We start from the raw sequence: 19,940 nt of genomic DNA, 5'->3' as shown, positions 1-19,940 counted from the left end.
GGAATGCCAAACTGCTAGCTCTAATGTCCCCTTAAACCATGCAAAAACTAACAGGAAAGGCAAAAATAGACACACTATGTTCTGTTACTTGGTGTCCACTTTGGAAGGAAAAATGCTGTCTTAAGATGAAGGGGATAATTATCTCCAGTGTCAGGCACTGATCTGTGCTCAGTAGCTGAAATTTCAGCCTTGTAAGACTGAATACCCATCCTGTGGGAACAAAGCTGGATTAATAACTTAATTTATATAGATTGGAATCAAAGCCTAGAGGAGGAAGGACCTTTGAACTCCCAAGCTGAGATGGACCTGAAAAAGTAATGCTAGTTTTCGTAATCCTTTGGCTTCTCATCACCCAGTGCTGAGGACAGATGCACACCTGTATCATGCTCTGCCCTCACACTTCACTCTTTCACCTCGTGAGTGAGTCGAGGGAGAAGAAAATGCCACAGGAAGGTTTGCATCCAAGCCAGCAAAATGCTTCATGAAAGCCAGTAATCCTTCACGGGGATGAGGTGGCTCTCATATAAAGCGTGTCCACTAGATGGATTCCACTCTTGTTCACTGAAAAGCTCTGCTCATTTTAGGCTCCTTTGAATGAAACATTTTTATTCAGTGTTCACTCATGTTACTGTCTTTCTGTGTAGCTGTTCTGTCCAGTTAAGACTGGATAACAAAACAAAACAAAACCTCACAAAACAAATCCTATCTGACAAATCGCTAGGAAAAGGATTTTGGTAAACTATTTTTTACAGAGAAAAATGTGCATGAAATATTTTGGGGTGTATTTGCCTAAAGCTTTGTTTTAATAGGAATAAATTCAGTGAACTCTTGATTTGTTGCTGATTCAGAATAAACAGTATCAAAAGCCCTTCTCACACTTTCATCTCAGAGAACTTTCTCCTTTTCAGAAACAACCAGCAAGAGAGAGATGACAACAATTCACATGGAGGGTATGTCCTCATCTCTGTGATTCTTTTAAGTATATTAAATCAAGATAAATTTATATTCAGAAAAAATAATATAAGTATTTGGATGTTACAGATTCCTTTCTGAGAAGCAAAGACAAGTTTTAGCAAGATAAAATAGGAAAGGTAGAGAAAAAGCCTAATAAACTAAAACACCATTTTTGTGACAAGCTTTTAGATGGTTGCAGAGGGAAATATCAGCCAAATTCCTCCTTTTTTTTTTTTGTTCCGAGAAATTGAGAAATAATTTAAGAACAAACACATTAAAAGCAACTTCAGAATATGTTCAGATTGATCCTTTTCTATCTGCATGCACATTGAAGGCCCTGCTTCAACAAGGTTCCCAGCTGAGTGCCAGGATTTAAACAACAAAGTTTTCTGTTTGAAGTTTAATTCTTATCTTCATACCTTTACTATAGGCCACATATTTAAGTACCTGCTGAAATGGGAATGCAAAGAATGCTAATTGCTAACCTATTTCTCTTGCTTAGGTTGAACTTCTTTATAACAGAAGCTGAGGGATTTTTTAATTACTATTATACTGTGTGTTGCTGAGTAGAATTTAGTATCAGCAGGGAATAAATATTAAGGCAGGATTTTAATAATTTTACTGCAATTATCAATGATTAGGTTTGTATTTGCTGTATTTATATCATATAATAACTGTACAAAAAAGCACAACAGTTGTAATATTTAGAAATAAGTTCCATTCTGATGATTCTGATCTCATTATGCCAAGATGCTGGCTAACAGGCATCCTAAGGCATGACTCTCTGGAGTAAGAATGCTTTTATTTTTGCAGAGTTCCCTCATCACAGGACTGACAAAATAGAGGCTGCAACTGCATCCATGGAAGAAGGTTTGCAACTTAGGTGCAAGCAGCACTGTTTTCAACTCCTGAAATCTGAATGAATCAACTACAAAAATAATCTGTTCCCTTTCTGCTCTTCTAAAAGCACTGATACAGAAGTAGATACAATATTTTGGGGGTTGAATTCCAGGTTGAATGAGATGGTGCAATTTTTCAATTTCTGCATGCAATGTGCTTAACAAATGTTTATGGTAAGTTTCCCAGGGGCGGAGACAAAACCTGTTTTCACCTAAACAGACCTTTTTTTTCCCCTGGGAACACAGGCTGCAGCAGGTGAGGCATTAGGCAGAGATGTTCTGTGTGGCTGCCAACCACTGGACCCAGAGCCAAATGTGTATTTTTTGACTATAAAGAGATGTTTAAATACACAAGCTCAAGCAGTAGCATGGGGAGACACTGAGCATGATTTGTTGCAAGTGAGACAGCATTTTGGTTGTTTATTTACTTGCAACATAGAGATCCATGTTGATGTCCCTCACACTCTCATGCCTCCTGGATGAGTTTCTAAACCATGATACCAAGTGGTTGTTCTGACAGTCTTCATTATTTCCTGCTCCAGTCAGTGGTTAACTTCACTCAGAAATGGATGCTTTCCAAATCTCATTGCTGCAGTATGAGAAAAACATTCTCTTCCTGCCTGCATGCTGTGCACTACATGGGCAGAAATCATCCAAAGCCCTGAGGGCTCTGGGAGGCCACACCTCGTAAGTGAAGGCCAAGTTACACAGCAGTGAAATAGAGAAGGAAGGAGACCAGTCTTGGACCATGCCTTGGTCCAGTTTAGCTGCTGCATTCTTGTGCTGTGGCCCTGTCACAGGCAAAGCCACACACAGAGACCTCGTGTCTGCCAAGCACACAGGCAACGTGCACTGGATGGGCACAACCAAGGCACTGCTCAGCTCACAGAAACCCTGGAGTTATTTTGTAGGAGTAGGGAGAGGTGGAAAGTTGCACTTTTTCAGAACTTAAAACCTGATTGCAAGCTGTAATGTGCTCCTCTGTATTCCTCAAAGCCAGCCATTGTCCTAAGTGTGACTCTGGAATAATGAAAAATCAAGTGGATTTTTTTTTTTCTCCTTTCTTTTCTTGGTGTTTGTTTTTCCTTCTTCTTCTTTTTTGTTTGTTTGTTTGTTTTTTTGTGGGTGATTTTTTAAAGAAACAATGCTTCAAATTATACAAGTTTTTTGGGTTTTGGTTTATTAGTTTGTTTGTTTAAATTTTTTTAAAATGCCTGATGAATAGGGACGTCCATACAAAAAGGTTTTATGCCAAGTGTAAGTGCTGACTCTTCCTTTATCTCAACTGTATTAACAAGATGTTTTTTTTTTACCAAATATTTCCTGTTCTAGCCTAACAACAGCTCCAGTCTTGGTTCATGTTTTTCTAGCTGCTTCTGGGAGACTTGGTAATAGAAAACTGAGAGCTGAAGGAGCAAGTGCAGCTGTATTTGCACATCTCTGGCAACCTGTTACTTCCTGACAAAAACCCGTTACTTGTGCTCTCTAAAGAGGGAAAGCTCCTCATAAGGCTCAAGAAACTGCCAAGGGATAAAAACCTGTATCAGGAATTTTAGACAGCCAAAAATGTATCACAGATAACAGATCTAGTCAGACATTGAAGGAAATACCTGGAGAACCATTTACACTTAACTAGCTGTCTCCTCATTAAGCCCAGGAGAACATCACCACTGACAACTGTGGGAACTGTATGAGGTCAAAGTTAAGCACTAACCAGTAAGCTGTTCAAAGGAAAAGACATTCCTCCCCACATCAGAACATCCCAACAACAGACAAAAAGGTGCAGAAATTATTTTTTAAATAATATCTATTTCTAATTTATCAGAATGTCGCTGATGATAAATAAGTTTATCAGGTAAAGAAATAAATGAGAGGTTAGGGAAGTATTTGGGCTTGTGGCAGCCCATCCATACTTGATTTCCAATGCTGGTAAAAATGAGTTATTCATGAGGAATATGGCATTAGGTTTTAGACCTAACTCTCTTTACTGTATTTATCTGCCAAATGCATTTAATACTGAATTTGTCACTTCTGTGATACTTATGCTGCTTGTTAGTGGAAAGAACATCATTTGTACACATCAATGAGATGGTTTTATCAGTATCACTTTGTCTACAACAATCAATGCATCACAGAGAAAAATGGGTGAATCTCAATATGTGAAATTCCAGGGTCCTCCTGCTTTGCTATAGAAAGCTCTTCTCAGCAGCTTGACTTTTCATAAAATCTGTGCTGGCAAATTGCTTTCTGAGTTTATATTTTCTGTCTTCAACAGTGATTTCTTTTGAGCCCAATGAAATGGTTCTGGGGACTTCCAAAGCCACAGGTAAGGCTCTGATTATACTTTTGTTGATGAACCAGACAGTCCTGGCTTCAGCTGAAAATGGATTTTGGTTTATGAAACTGCAGACAAAAATCTGCAGCTCAGGATTTCTGCATAATACCTTTAGTTTTTCTGCTGAGTTGCACATCCTTCAGCAAACCACTTTGTTTCTCCTAATTATCCTGTTTATGAAACCAGGCTAACAGTGATGTTCAGTTAAGTTTTACAATGTTTTCAGTAAAAGGCACTCCAGAAATGCATTGCAGAAATAGAGCAGGGAGGTCATTACCATGCTGCCTTGCTGCCTCTGGTTTTTGTTCAGTTACCACAAGGGACTACAGAGGCACAGCTCCTGCTCCCTCCATTCCTTCGATAAAAGCTCAGTGACTCCCATCTCTCCTTTTTGCTTGACTGAGTCAGCAACACTTCATCTAAAAGCATCACAGTTAAAAATCCACACATGGTGGTAACAAGGCTGCTGGAGAATAACATTTAGGTCAGGGTCAGATGATAGCAAATCCACAAACAGTAAAACCAGACTGAGAAGTATGAGCTGTTCTTTGCCTACAGCAACTCATTTGCACTCCCCATGCAAGCATTTGTGGAAACCTCTTCACAGAAGGTTTTGTGATGGTTGGTCCTTTAAACTAAAATTCATAGCACCTGCTGCCAGAAGGGTTCACTTCAATTTTGCTTTCTCCTTTATTATATAGAATGTCACGAATCTCTTTCCCAGTCTAAAACCTACTTTAGATGTCACTTCTTTGAGCATAGCCACACTACAGCTAGAGGTGGAACACCTTGGTAGACTTGGAATTTTTCTATGGACCCTTTTTTATAGAAAGGATTGTTTGGGCAGACTGAAATGCACCAGAAAATACGTCAAGGAACACTAAATATGGAGAACAGAAAGTAATAATTTTTCAACTCTGATTACAGTCTGGACAGCAGCCATGCCTCCACCCCAACACAGAAACATGACATTGCTGTACTAAACACTGGTCCAATGTTGTCCTCCTTTACTTTGGATGTATCAGAACATCTGTGTGTTCTGCATGGCTTCTGGAAGATTATTTATAGTATCTATTCTTAGCTAAATGCAGAATTTCCCAAACTCCAGTTTTATTTTTTTACTTCTAGCAGGATTGGCTTTCACTTCAAAACACCACCTTCAAACAAAGTGACATAAAACATGCTCCTTGCTGAGCAATTAAAATTGGTGTGTTGCTATTGATCCTTTCTGCAGCCTTTCATGGGCTTCCTTGAATTCTTAGCTCTTCCATTTTTTAATTTATCTCTGCATCCTATGACAGATCATTTTCAATACCTAACAAAAACAGAACTGCAGAGGGACAAATTTAATGAATCTGAGTTTAATCCAATTAATATGCTCAGCAAATGTATTTAATAGGAAAGGTTTTAAAAATGTGGCAACACATGTTCACCACTATTTTCAAAGTGTTTAGTTTGTGAAATGCCATAATCCTCATATTGACATTTAGAAAACACAACAGTTGATTTCCATTTGATTGTAGTATTTTAATTGACAAGGCAGCTTATAAAAAAGTGAAAGTTTAAAAAAAAAAAGTCAAGTAATCCCCAAATTAAAGAATTCCTGGTCAATAACAAAGTTTCAGATAACCTAAAAATAAATACCATTTGAATTTTTAGGATAAAGAATCTCCTTAAAATTAAGTTTGTATTAATACTCAAATTATATTACCTTAATATTTGCTTGTGGCTACACTGAAGTAAATCCTTCAGTTCCCCAGTCTCTGCATCAGTCAAATAATGTTCTACCTTCACCAATGTTATTGTCAGTGGACACTTTTAAAAAAAAATAAATCTCATCTGCACTTTTTCCCTCCATATGGCTGACTAATCAGCAACCCATATGATTTTCAGCAATTCGCACAGCTCTTTACCTCAGTTTATCACATATAACATTTTAGAAAAAAACCCCAAGCCAGTAGTTATACTGGTCCTAATTAACCAGAATATTGGTCTCTAGAAAGCAAGAAATGTGAAGGAATGATCAGTGTGGGAACTCTTTGCTTTCCCAATCTCCATTTTGGTTTGTTGTTGTTTGTTTTTTTTCTCTACGATCATCATTTCACACAAGTTCTGCCTGAAGATGTTACTCTGACATGCTATCTGAAATTAAAATCTTGCTGTTTATTGCTTCATCTCATCTTCTGGTAACCTTGTTCTGCTTATTCAGAAAAAGACAAACTTATGGAAGCTGTGGTCCCATTGCAAAAGAGAACCACCTCCCCAGCCTCCTTCCTGGGAGATACTAACTCAAAGCAAGTCAAAATTATCCCCACTGAGAAGACTCCTGCAGGCACATCTGCAAGGACAAAGGAAAAAGGCAAGTACAAACTTAATTATACCTATTAACTGGTAGCCCTCCCCTGTTGCTGTCCACAGCTGAGGATTCAGCACTTCTCATTGATACGTAGAATAACACAGTTTTCTCTCTAAATCTGGGTAGAATACAAGGTGCACAACACTAGCTGCACTGAAAGGGCAGTTCACTGTCAAACACTGGCCAGGAAACTGTAACTAACCATTACTGAACAGTCTTGCAACTATGAATTAAACAAATGTTAGAAGACTGCCAGGTGATTATGGTTCAGAAGATGCACTTTTGGACACATTAGTGAAAGAAGAGTTCATTCTACCTTTGCAAATCTAATCTGTGCATATGTCATCCCAGAGACAAGCCCTGCAAGGGGTGGACAGAGCACAGCTTCCTCTGGAATAGCTCTGGAACTGGTGCTGTCTGACACAGGACCCCATGGACCTGCAGGAAAAGGTAAATGAAGCCTATTTTCCTAGTTGTATTTAATGAAATATTCAGCTACCTCTATACTAAAAAGTAAGTCTATATTACATACAAAGATTGCAGTTATTCTAAGCCATTTAGACAGGAAGATATATATTGGTATTTGTAAGAACAGGAGGTGGAGTCATCTGCAAATTGTTTAACCAACAGTTTAACCTCTTCCACCCCTGTGCTGTCACTAACACTTACAAAAACTATTTATGATTAGGTTATAAGCACATTTCTCATATAGCAAAAGATCTAAAATTAGCTCAGTGAATGCTTCCCATTGCTTTTGTTTTTAGGCAGAAGTTTAATCACATCTTTGAGTTACTTTATTTTATAACTACCAGAAGCAATAAAAGGATCTTCTCCTGCTTGTCACTGACATCTTGCCAAAGTTTTGCCAGTCAGCCTTTTTTCTCACCATTTCTGATTCTGTTCCAACTCCTGCCCAGAGTTCACAGAGATCCCAAGAGATTTCAGACCTATCACTGATGCAAATTCACACTCATGGCCTGTCCCATCCATCTTGTTAGGCTTCCCACCAGAAAGAAGCAGTCCTGGAGCTGGAACAGAGCAGACATTAAGAATCAACCCAGCCTTCCACCAAACTGGAAAATTTGATAGAACATATCAGCTTTTAGAGTGTCCATGTCCATGTATGAACCTGTGGCTCATTCTTGGTGCATTAACATGACAGATCAAAGACCCAAGCAGGCACATGGGTGGAATCCCTGGATTGTAGAATGACATATTGGAAGGGACCTCAGGGTCCATCTGGTCCAACCTTGCTAGGTAAAAACATGGTTTAGATGAGAGAAATATGGTTTAGATGAGAAAATTAGTCAGTCTAGAGCTGCAGAAGGGAAGATTGGATTATTCATGGGACCAAGGAGGATGCACAGGGAACAGCAGCCTGCCCTCTCTCTCCCCCAATCCAACCACCAGCCCCTTCAAGTTCTTTCCCTGGAAAAGTCCCAAAAAAGACCCCTTGAAATTGTTTTTCTTGACATAAAACACACTCTTCTCTCAGACTTTAGGGATAATTCCCACAATATCAGTTCCTCCTGAGGGAGTGAAGCCACAGAGGCATGAAGATCAGGCCTTGGAAATGCCAAGACCTCAGCAGAACAATAACCATTACCACAGATGGCACCTGCATTTGGGATAAAGGCATCATAGCTCTAATCAAATTGCAGTTAAATGTGAATGTGATAATCCAAGGTGGTCTTCCCTGGTTTGTAATATCAGGAAACAACGCTCTTTGAAGTGAAAATCCAGAATCTTGCCTTTGAGAAAGCAACGCCCTCGCTGATTGTTCTTTGACAGCAGTCAGACTTTATCAGAATAATTTTTGAGAGCAGTCCATGAAGGAATCACGTACATCTTAGTCCCAGGACACGTTTCATGCTAGGTGGAAGGTATTTCAAATGAAAAAAATAATTGTTTCTTTCAGCATAGCATAATCATTGCTCAGCTGTCCCTGGGTGAGCACGAGAGGTTAGGACTCTGTCTTCTGAATTAGCCAGGACAGGAGCTACTGAATTCTGTACTATCTAGAAGAAAAAAAAAAACAAACTATGAAAGATTACAAAGGATTGCAAAGTATACTCAACGCAATCCAATTTGATTTGTAATTTGAATCTTTATCAGGATACCCTTTAGATATTTCCCTCCCCCCTCCCCCTTCTGCTGTCTTGCTTAGCAGTATTCTAACAGTCACAGCTCATGGGCTGGAGCAGTGATTTAGAAATAGTAAAATGTCGTATTTAAAGGTTTCTGATTGTTCTGAAAATACTTCTGTCATCTCAAGAGAGCCCCCCAACCAGTGAAAACATGATGTACCAAATAAGATGTTTTGCTTTACAGTATGTGAGCGATTAACCTTTCTGCAAGAGGGAGGAAATGGAAGAGGGAAGAAGGAGCTGCCCCAGCTAGGAGAAATGCTGTTCTGTCTAACTGAGAGATGCCCAGAGGAATTTGAGTCTTATGGTTGCTACTGTGGCCAAGAAGGAAGAGGTTATCCTACTGATGCACTGGACAGGTGTGGGCTCATCTATAACCTGCCATTACCTGTGGGTATTACTGGGGTGCCTGTGGGCCAGCAAAGATCAGCATGACTTCTGGTGGGCCTCGGATTGCTACAATAGTCAATACAATCAATAGCCCACACTTTGGAAAAAAATATATCCATTTAAATGCAAAAAACATTAAATACTCTAATGTCACTTAGAGATATTCTATTATTGCATCAATGTTTTGGATAGGACTTACTAATTCAATTAAAATAAGAAAGGAGAACAATGGGAAATAAGCAGAGCAGAAGGAAGAATATATCCAAAGAGATGAAGACAAGGCTTGCCATGAAACTTGGCTAAGACATGGTTTGGAAAGTGATTTATGCCTTACATCTTTGCCACTCTGTCCTTCAGAAGAGAGTGCAGCACTGCCTGAGCTGCAGGCAACAGCCCTGCCATGGCCAACTGTGTGTCACCACAGAATGGCTGATGGGAATTCTGGAGTAATGCAGAGAATACAACCAAAGTAAAGAAATCTACTTTGAACTGTTGTGTTTATAAATGAAAATCTCTGCTGTCTGGAAGTTCACAAGAGTTGGGACTGCATCAAGTCTAAGTGTAACACCTAATACTCACCAAGTACATGAGATGAAGGCCTGTCAAAGCTCTGGCTGTCAATATAATGTTTTCAGATTTTAATCCAACAATATTTGAACATTTGAAGATATTTCTTATAGAGTATTAGGTCATAGTTACAATTGCAATTATATGTTTTAGAAATAAACCTAAAACCAGCAAAAATTGACAGCATTGTTAAGCAAATTATACGAAAGGAGTAAGAAGGAAGTTGTGAAAATAGGAACAGGTATAGGCAGAGCAGGTAAAGGTTTGGGTTTTGTCAGTTTTTTTTTAATTCTTCCTTATTAGAAAAGGTTTTTCTAATATATGAAAACCAAAATTTCTCCGTTTCAATAAGAATGGAAAATAAAGAGATAAAATAATTTTGAGTACTCTGTGATGCAGGAAGACAAAGTATTTTTAAGTTATGTCTACTGTTTATTTCAGGTGCTGCTTCTCTCATCACTGTTGTATGGAACAAGTTAAGAAACTTGGATGTCATGCTGAAAGAAGTTCAAGATCTGAAGTCCTATGTTTCGATCATAAGCCAAAATGTAAGTTTGGGTTAGAGGAAATGTCCTGATGATGGTGCATGAAAGCACTACAGGCTGAAAGCCAACACACCTGTGAGCTGCTAAGTATGGAGACAGAAAAAATTGGCTTACAAATACTAGTAATGCTTAACTCTAAACCAAACTTTCTAGCTAGATGAGGTGAAGGTTATTACACATAAACCACTGTGTATGATATGAGCAGGTCAGGATGAGAGTATTATTCAGATATTTTACAACTGGAGACAGAAGTCAGTTGCTGGTGTCTTTACATTCACAAATTCACCTAAAGCCAGTCAGATCATCAGCTGCCCAGCACCCTGGGGTCAGGCTTATATTTAGATGACTAAAGGTGAACTTGAAGACTAAAATTCAAGGCAGATTTTAAAATTTTCTTTTCAAAAGCTTATCTACCCATGTCAAATTACACATTGACTATTTCTAACTGCTTTCAGCCATTAATCCTCAACCTTCATTTTTAAGGTATCGGTTGGAGCGTGTGTGAGAAACTCCTGTGTGCTTGTGCCAAGACAGCAGCCGAGTGCATGGCTTCTGCCTTCTTCAATGAAAGCCTGAAGTTTCCACACAGGCGGGAGTGCCAAGGGGAGAAACTATTATGTCAAAGAGACCCTTATGAGAAGCCTTCAGCTGGCACAGATATAGACACAGGGACTTCCAGCTCTGAGGAGAGCAGTGAGGAGGAAGGACCACTGAGGAGTGTATTAAGAAGAGGGAAGAGAGAGATGCATCTTCCCATTGGAAACTCCAGAGGTGCAGCATGAAGGCAAATCACCAACCACCACCACGTGCTTGAAAAACGACACAGAGCCTTTCCCAGTCAGACACTGCATAACTTACTCTTTCTTAGCACTCTACATGTTTCTAGCACTTTCCAGCACTCAAAACCATAGACTAGGCATTAAATGTTAGGTTGGGTAACACCTCACTGTAGTGAAGTTGGCACTACAGACCATTTGATTAGGTCAGATGTTACCTTAAATAATTATTTCACAGTGTTCTGTAAAATTGTATTTGATCTCTATGTAAAAACTGTTCTGATCAAAGACTGATTTTTGATCACTGTGTAGTTAGTTCAGACTGGATATTGCTGATGGTGGCTGAGTCTTTCAGGTTTTTAATTAAACCAATCTGCAACTACTCCAACTCCTCTTGCAGACATTTGTCCTTTACTGAGTGTAGCAGCAAACATGCAGAAGAAGCCCTAAGTAATTACATGAAAATGAGTTCCTTCTTCCCTTCCTGTCTAATTGCAGTTTTCAACCCATCAATCAGGTCATGTCAGGGAAAGTCACCTTCCTTGCCCCAGAGCTGTGTGCTCTGCACTGTTATCTCTAGTTTTGCACGTTTTCCAGGGAGTCTTGTCTGGGCTGCCACATCAATTCCAGTGAGTGCCAAGAAAACAGCTTTCTGCTGGTGGATACCATAGCTAAGCTCCTTCTGGGAGGGTGATGACCACCAACAGAACTGACCTCTTGAGCTGGCAGGGTGACAAAGTCCTTCCTGCGGGCCCTTCTGCACAAGCTGCTAATGCATGGTGCCCTGTTTGCCTGCTCTGTTGGCAGTGATCCCCAGGCTGATTTTTATGGATATGGGGTGGATGCAGTAGCTTTGGTGATGCCCAGGCCTCATCAGTGTCTTGAGAGAGCTGCAGGCTCCTGGTTGGTCTCTCTGCTGCTTTGGCATTTCCCTGGCTTAAAATAAAACCCTTGTACATCAAGATTTGTTGCTCCACTGAGGACCAGGCTGGCTCTCTAAGTTCAGAGAGGCATATTTGATGGATGGACTGTTTGGTGGATGAGGAATCACTTGGGTGGTGGGCTCAACATTCCGAGGGTGATCAGTGATAAGTGATGTTCCTCAGGGTCCATGTTTGGACCAGTACTGTTTAATAGCTTAATCAATGACAGTGGGATCAAGTGCACCCTCAGAAAGCTTACAGAAGACACCAAGTTGAGTGGTGTGGTTGACACACCTGAGGGACAGGATGTAACCCAGAGAGACCTGAACAAGCTTGGGAAGTGGGTCCATCTGAATCTCATAAGATTCAACAAGGCCATGTGCAAGGTCTTGCACCTGGGTCAGGGCAATCCCTAGCATCAATACAGGCTGGGGGATAAAGAGATTGAGAGCAGCCCTGTGGAGAGGGACTTGAGTGTACTGGTGAATGAAAAGCTGGGCATGAGCTGGCAATGCGGGCTCACAGCCCAGAAAGCCAACCATACCATGGGCTGCATCAAAAGAAATAAGGCCAACAAGTTGAAGGAGGTGATTCTGTCCTTCTACTCTGCTCTTGTGAGACCCCACCTGGAGTACTGTGTCCAGTTCTGGGGTTCTCAGCACAGGAAAGACATGGACCTGTTGGAGAGCATCCAGATGAGGGCCAGGAAGATGATCCAAGGGCTGGAGCACCTCTCCTGGGAAGACAGGCTGAGAAAGTTGGGGTTGTCCAGCCTGGAGAAGAGAAGGCTCTGAGGAAACCTCATAGCAACCCTTCACTACTTTATGGGGGCTGATATGAAAGATGGGGACTGACTTTTTAATAGGGGCTATTGCGATAGAACAAGGGGTGATGGTTTTAAACTAAAAGGGGAGATTCAGACTGGATATTAGGAAGAATTTTTTAATTATGAGGGTGGTGAAACATGGGAACAACTTGCCCTGATAAGTGGTAGGTGCCCCATCCATGGAAACATTCCAGGTCAGGTTGGACAGGGCTCTGAGTAACCTGATCTAGTTGCAGGGAGGTTGGACTAGAAGACTTTTAAAGGTCCCTTCCACCCCAAGTGATTTTATGATTCACTAACACGTATTTGAACAAAAAACATTGCAACAAACTTTACAGAGAGCACCAAAAGGTCTGGATTTCTTCTTTATAATCGTGTTCTACAGGGTTGAATTTTGTCACAAAAGTATTTCTTACAGATCAATGAATGTATATTAATTCTGAATCACAGAATTGTCAGAGTTGAAAGGAACCTCTAGAGATCATCTAGTCCAACTCCCCTGCTAAAGCAGGATCCCCTGGAACACATTCCACAGGACTGCATCCAGGCTGGTTTAGAATATCTCCAAAGATGGAGACTCCACAGTCTCACTGGGCAGCCTGTCCCAGTGCTTTGTCACCCTCACTGTAAAGATATTTTCCCTCATATTTAAATGGAACTTCCTTTGTTCCAGCTTGTGCCCATTGCTCCTCAGATACCTCAGACATCAGACAGACATACAAGTTTTATTAATAATCCCATATTTCACTGTGCTCAAAGGAATCCATCACTGCAAACAGTGCAATAATTCTGCAACAAGGATCCCAGGTGCTGATTCTGGACACAGAAACACTACCCATGTTCTTCCAGATCATGAAGCAGTTAATGAAATCATATAATTCCATCTCCTTCTGCAAACTGAACATTGTGAGAACAACAGGTCAAAGCACCCGTGAATGTTCTCAGATGAACAGTGAATATTTTATAAACCTCTGGCTGGTGGTATTCCCTGAGCTTGGCAAGAGATGTTAAGAATAACAAGAAGGGCTTCTACAAGTACCTAAACCAGAAAAGGAAGGTTAAAGAAAGCGTAACCCCTGATGAGCCACAATGGTGAAATGGCAACAACAGATGAGGAGAAGGCTGAGGTTCTCAACAATTTTTTGCCTCAGTCTTCACTAGCAGCCCCTCTCCTCACAACTCTCATGTTGATGGCCCACAAGATGCAGACCAGAGAGACAAAGTCCCCCGCACTGTAAGTGAAGATAAAGTTCATGACCATCTGAGGAACCTGAAGATATACAAGTCCATGGGACCTGATGAGATACATTCCAGAGTCCTGAAGGAATTGGCAAATGCAGTTGCCAAACCACTGTCTAAGATATTTGAGAAGTCATAGCAACCAGGTGAAGTCCCTGGTGATTAGAAGAAAGCACATGATGCTATGCCCATATTTTAAAAATGTAGAAAGGAGGAGCCTGGGAATTACCGACCTACCAGCCGCACCTCTGTGCCTGGGAAGATCATGGAACAGATCCTCCTAGAAAACATGCTAAAGTACATGGAGGACCAGGAGGTGATCCAGGACAGCCAGCACAGCTTTACCAAGGGCATATCTTGCCTGACCAACCCAGTAGCTTTCTACAAAGAAGTGACTACATCAGTCGACCAGGGAAAAGCAGTGGATGTCATCTATCTAGATTTCTGCAAGGCCTTTGACACAGTCCCCCACAACATCCTTCTCTTTAAATTGGAGAGATATGGGTTTGATGGGTGGACTGTTCATTGGATAAGGAACTGGCTGGATGGTGGTGTCCAGAGGGTAGTGGTCAACAGATCTAAGTCCGGATGGAAAACAGTGACAAGTGGTGTCCCTCAGAGGTCAGTGCTGGGCCCAGTGTTGTTTAATATCTTCATTAACGATATTGACAGAGGCACTGAGAGCACCCTCAGCAAGTTTGGTGCTGGCACCAAGCTGGGTGGTGCGGTCGATATGCCAGAGGGACGGGATGCCATCTAGAGGGACGTGGACAAGCTAGAGAAGTGGACCCAGGTGAACCTCAAGAGGTTCAACAATGCCAAGTGCAGAGTCCTGAACCTGGGCCAAGGTAACCCAAGATATGAATACAGGCTGGGGGAGGTCACACTTGAGAGCAGCCCCGTGGAAAAGGACCTGGGGGTACTAGTGGATCAAAAGCTGGACATGAGCCACCAACATGCAGTTGCACCCCAGAAAACCAACTACATCCTGGGCTGTATTAAAAGAACTGTGGCCAGCAGATCAAGAGAGGTGATTCTGCCCCTCTACTCTGCCCTGGTGAGACCTCACCTAGAATACTGTGTCCAGCTTTGGTGATCCCAGCACAAGATGTGGACCTGTTGGAACGTGTCCAGAGAAGGGCCACAAAAATGATCCAAGGGCTGGAGCACCTCTCTGATGAGGACAGGCTGAGGGAGTTGGGGCTGTTCAGCCTGAAGAAGAGAAGGCTCCAGGGGGACCTCATAATGGCCTTCCAATACCTGAAGGGGCTACAGGAAAGCTGGGGAGGGTCTTTTTACAGGGACTTACAGTGAGAGGATGAAGGGTAATGGTTTTGAACTGAAAGAAGAGAGTTTTAGGTTAGAGATCAGGCATAAATTCTTCAGTGGTGAGACACTGGAACAAGTTGCCCAGGGAGGCTGTGGATGCCCTGTCCCTGGAGGTGTTCAAGGCCAGGTTGGATGGGGCTTGGAGCAACCTGACCTAGTGGGAGGTGTCCCTGCCCATGCAGGGGAGTTGGAACCTGATGATCTTTAAGGTCCCTTCCAACTAAAAAAATTCTGTGATTCTCTCTTCCAGTTTCTTTCCTACACTAAAATTGCAAAGAATTAGAACAGTGCAGAAAAGAGATAAAAATACCAAAACCCCCCAGCAAAATAATAAACAAACCCAAGGTATTTAGCCACATGAATCCCACTGCCTGCAGTGGCTACACCATTAGCACTAGAGAATAAAATAGGAGCATGTAAAGACTATAAGAGACTTACTTCTGTAAGTGAAGGCAGAGCATAGCTAAATTGTGTGAGAAATTCTATCTGCAGACAAAATTTTAATTAGCTTTGATTCTCCCTCCCCTGCTCCCCCTTAATGCTGTACAGAAAGAGGGCATTTCAGTACTTAAGCAAAATGCTAAAAATATGCAAAACACCCATTTCTGTGCAGTGCTGAGGACAAGATCTGCATGAAGCTGTTTTGTTTACCTGTTTCAGAATCTTTTATTAACCTTTTATCAAAGTGATGAAAAACTATTCTATATTTCACAGCATTAATAAATAAAATTGAAAAAGGTCAGATAGCTAATTAGCTGAAATGGGAAACACTGGCCTTTAAACAAGTGAATTAATGCACTGCTGCTTAATAATAACACAAGCTCATTTCTCTGATTAAAGATGCAGTCCTGCTGCTCTGAAGTCTGCATTTAAAAAATACCCAAGATAAAAAAAAATAAAAAATCCCTTTCTGCCAATTATTAGAAACCAGTATTACCTTCCTGGCTATCCAAGTAACACATTCACTCAGAGATAGGCTGAATGTTCTGACTGCAGAAATCCAGATGGATCATTTGAATCAATCAAGTAAAAAAGAAACTACAAAATAAATAAGTTGTTATTCAGGCAATGTTGTAATTGTTTTCTTCAGGATTTTTTTCCTTCTTATTTCAGGAAGAATTTAACTCCAGAGTTGCTCTGTAGAGTAATTACTACCATATATATTATGCTGATAAAGAGAAGTCTTAAATAATCTAGTTATGATTAGCTAGATTTATTCACTCTCACAGATCAGTGCTAAAGTAATAAAACAATTATAAGCAGATCAAGATGAGACATTGAGCATAGCTGCTTTTTTTTTTTTTCTCATACTAACTTCACACTGTATTTTCCAAAGAATTGGGTCATAGTTGGCCAAAACCTAGTGGTTTCCCTAAAGTGAACAACTAATCTTCTAATTAGTAAACTAAAAAGATTTCCTACTTCATTAGATATCGATTCACTTATTTTAACTTTTTAAGCACTTATTCTTTGCCTGTAAGTTGATAAAAATGTAAAGATTTTGGAAAATGTTTTCATACACAACTTGACATAATTTAGGAAGACATGAACTCCTCTGAAATTCAGCACTGTTGAAGTGTAGTGGTCATCTTGATCACAGTATCATTACAACTGTTAGCAGCTAATGAGTTACTTCTTTCAAATAAAGGTAACACTGTGAAGTAGCAAAACCTTCCAGACAGGAAGTTCCCCAGTACCCAGAAAGTAGCTCTTAACAGATGACCTTTGTTTCACCTTGCGGCTGCAGCAGCAGCCACTTTTATCCCTTGTCCAGTCTCATGTAGGGTGACAGAATCTCTTACTCAACTCTACACCTTCTCTTTAGATATGATCAAATAATCTCTTAAACCTGGCTACTTCTTTTGCCCTGGGATGTTTTGAGGTACTCGTCATCAAAATCCTGCTCAGACCAGCCCGAGCAAGCAAAAAGGTCGATGACCACATGTATTAATAGCAGGTTCTGAGATCCATGCTCAGTCATAGATTGTACTGTACAAAGATGACGCTTACCCTCTAAAATTTCCTAAATACACACAAAGTTTTAACATCTGCAAAAACTGGGAACAGAGCAAAGGAGTAAAGGAAAAAGAGCAGAGAAAAAAAAATACAACTATAACCCTCTGTATATTAGGACATACCTTGTATGAGCTAGAAACGGTTCAAAATTCATCAAAATAGAAAAAAAGAATTGCTCTTCCTGCTAATCTCAGGGTTTACTGTGAAAACCATTTAAATAAATTAATGCACCCAAAAAACCCAGTAATAAACAACAGTATAATACTTAACCTCATCAGATGGCACTACTGCTTGAAAAACACTACCTGTGGGTTAGCTGTATAAAGATTTTCACACACAATGACAATGTCATTCCTTTAAATTGATACAACAAATACAATATGCTTTCGCAGCCAGGCAGGTAGGTCTGAAAAGTACAACTTACTTACCTTCCTGAAGCTTGTTTGCTATTAGGAAACAATTTTTGTATTGTTGTATTCTCAGCTTCTGGCAGTCTTGGCAATAGCAATGCTTTAATCACAATAAAACCCCCAGTAGTAGTTTAAAAATGCTGCAATGCTTTAAAGTTTTGGGGAAAAAAGTGTGTCAAATATTGTAGATGCCAAAAAATTAAGTCATCGACATTTTAACTGTGAGCAATAAAAATTAACTGACACTTTATAAAAGATTAATTTTAAATTTTGGTTTATTTTATTGCTTAAATATAGATTGCACAGTGTATCCTTACATTTATTGGAACTGGTTCATTACGTACAGTAACCAGAATATATGACCATCAGAACAACAGACACATAGTGCTATTCTCACTTGGAACAACAGGCTATTCCTATCTTTTTAAATTAACAAGGATTTAATTTATCTTAAAGTGACCCACTACCAAAACAATATATTTTTTTCAAAATGACAAAATGGGAAAGAGAACCCAAAACAAAAGCTGAAATATGTTTAAACAGCTGGATACCAATTTATAAACATTGTCACAGCACTCAATGTGTTGCAGATAACACAGGGCCAGTGGCCATAAGGAGCTTTGAAGTTCTGCAACTTGTCTCAAGAACATAAAGAGGTAAGGGAAACAGAGCAGCTTTATACTATACAACAGTATTCTTAATTAATTTGGTTTCTTTCATTAGCTACATATTACAACAGCTACCAGAACAATATGTTTTACAGTCACTCCCATAACCCAGCTGTCTAGAAAGGCCTGAGTGAACCAATTATCAACTTACAGACTCCCTGAATTTCCAGAAAGGAAGAAATTAAATATTATGTGAACATTCAAGCTCTTCATTCCCTGCACAATACCTGCACAACACTTGCGTTTGCCAAATGAAGTTCATTTCAACATTTCAAATGTGGAAACCCACCATTAGCATAAATGAAAAGTACTTCATAAACAGAACAGAAAATGAAATGCCGAGTCTAGGTATTTTCACATGCAGCATTCATGCAACAGAATCCAATCACAGAAACAATCCTGTATTTACAGCACAGTCTCCATACTGCAAGAGTGCAAACAGAAGTACATTCTTGATTTCTTAGACTCTGTATTTTATTTTTGTACAAAAGTGCACAGTGTTATTTTAAAAAAAAAAAGACAGAGTGGGTGTTTTACATTGTATCCTTAGGTTAGATTTACTGGTTTAAAAAAATTACACTCTTTATATAGGCCAAAAAACTATGATGTCTTACCTTAAAAAAAACAAATAGTGAAAACTAAAAGCTAGAGTCCTATTTATGTGTAGGCTGTGGTCTGATCAGGCTGATACGCTGCAGCAGTAAAAATCACAACGGAATGCTGTAGATAAGGGGCTGTTTCGTCATCCACTAACAGCTGTGATTGCACTGTTAAACTGAAAAGAAGGTCTCAATTACCTTTTGAGTTTTGAGAATGCTTTCTGAAAGTCTCAGCACGTTATCTCATAGGTTTAAGTAGCTGACATTTCTCTGTTGTTAAGTCACATCAGGCTTTTAAAAGTAGACCAGCGGATTACTGGTCTACCATCCAAAAATTTAAAATCCGTTTCACAGTCAATTTTCAAATGCTCAAAACACCAAATTAGCTGTCCTGATAACCACTCAGATCTTAATGCAATCATAGATTAATTTAGGTTGGGATTTCAAAAGGTCACCTAAACCAAGCTCCTGCTCAAAGCAGAGCTAAGTGAAGCTAGATCACTTTGTTCATGTCCTGATGACTGTCTAAACTGCTGGTTAACTTAAACACCTTATATTTATTACAGATATGTGAGAACATTCATTGATACTTCTGCTGCTTCAGTCAGATTCAGTGAGATTAAGGAACTCCAAATACTGTTCATTGCATCAACAAAAGCTGTTTCTAATTTTTGCCTGCAGAATTTAGTGAGTCATAAAGCCTTGACAATTATCATCAAAAGCTCAGTGATTTACAGTATCACTTTTACTTTATTTACATTTCAGTAGTATACTCAGATACATAAACCTATGAAATTTACCACATTTTTCTTCTTTCTAGAAAGGTTTCAGAAATGAAACAAAACAAACACAGAGATGCATCTCTAAAAATGCTTTTGCTTGAAAACACATGTAATGAATTCTTGGTCTTTAAATGGTTTCATCTAGTTTTCCTTCAATTTCTAAAATATCATTAAAAAGC

At 39.8% G+C, this 19,940-nt stretch overlaps 1 protein-coding gene across 1 annotated transcript in view; it reads left to right on the top strand.

Moving 5' to 3' along the window:
• The window catches only part of OC90 (otoconin 90), a 22,539-nt gene extending 11,564 nt beyond the window's left edge, over positions 1-10,975 (top strand). The window contains exons 7-14 of the mRNA XM_010002281.1: positions 909-950; positions 1,768-1,824; positions 4,129-4,179; positions 6,398-6,547; positions 6,896-6,994; positions 8,876-9,050; positions 10,090-10,196; positions 10,677-10,975. Of these exons, the coding sequence (XP_010000583.1) occupies positions 909-950; positions 1,768-1,824; positions 4,129-4,179; positions 6,398-6,547; positions 6,896-6,994; positions 8,876-9,050; positions 10,090-10,196; positions 10,677-10,975 (980 nt within the window). The remainder of the gene's footprint in view (positions 1-908; positions 951-1,767; positions 1,825-4,128; positions 4,180-6,397; positions 6,548-6,895; positions 6,995-8,875; positions 9,051-10,089; positions 10,197-10,676) is intronic.
• Positions 10,976-19,940: the final 8,965 nt, after the last annotated feature.

The sequence above is a fragment of the Chaetura pelagica genome, unplaced genomic scaffold (assembly GCF_000747805.2).
Source record: "Chaetura pelagica isolate M959 unplaced genomic scaffold, ChaPel_1.0 scaffold27, whole genome shotgun sequence".
Lineage (NCBI taxonomy): Eukaryota > Metazoa > Chordata > Aves > Apodiformes > Apodidae > Chaetura > Chaetura pelagica.
Note: the sequence above shows the minus strand (reverse complement) of the source record. Positions and strands in the feature narration are given on the sequence as shown.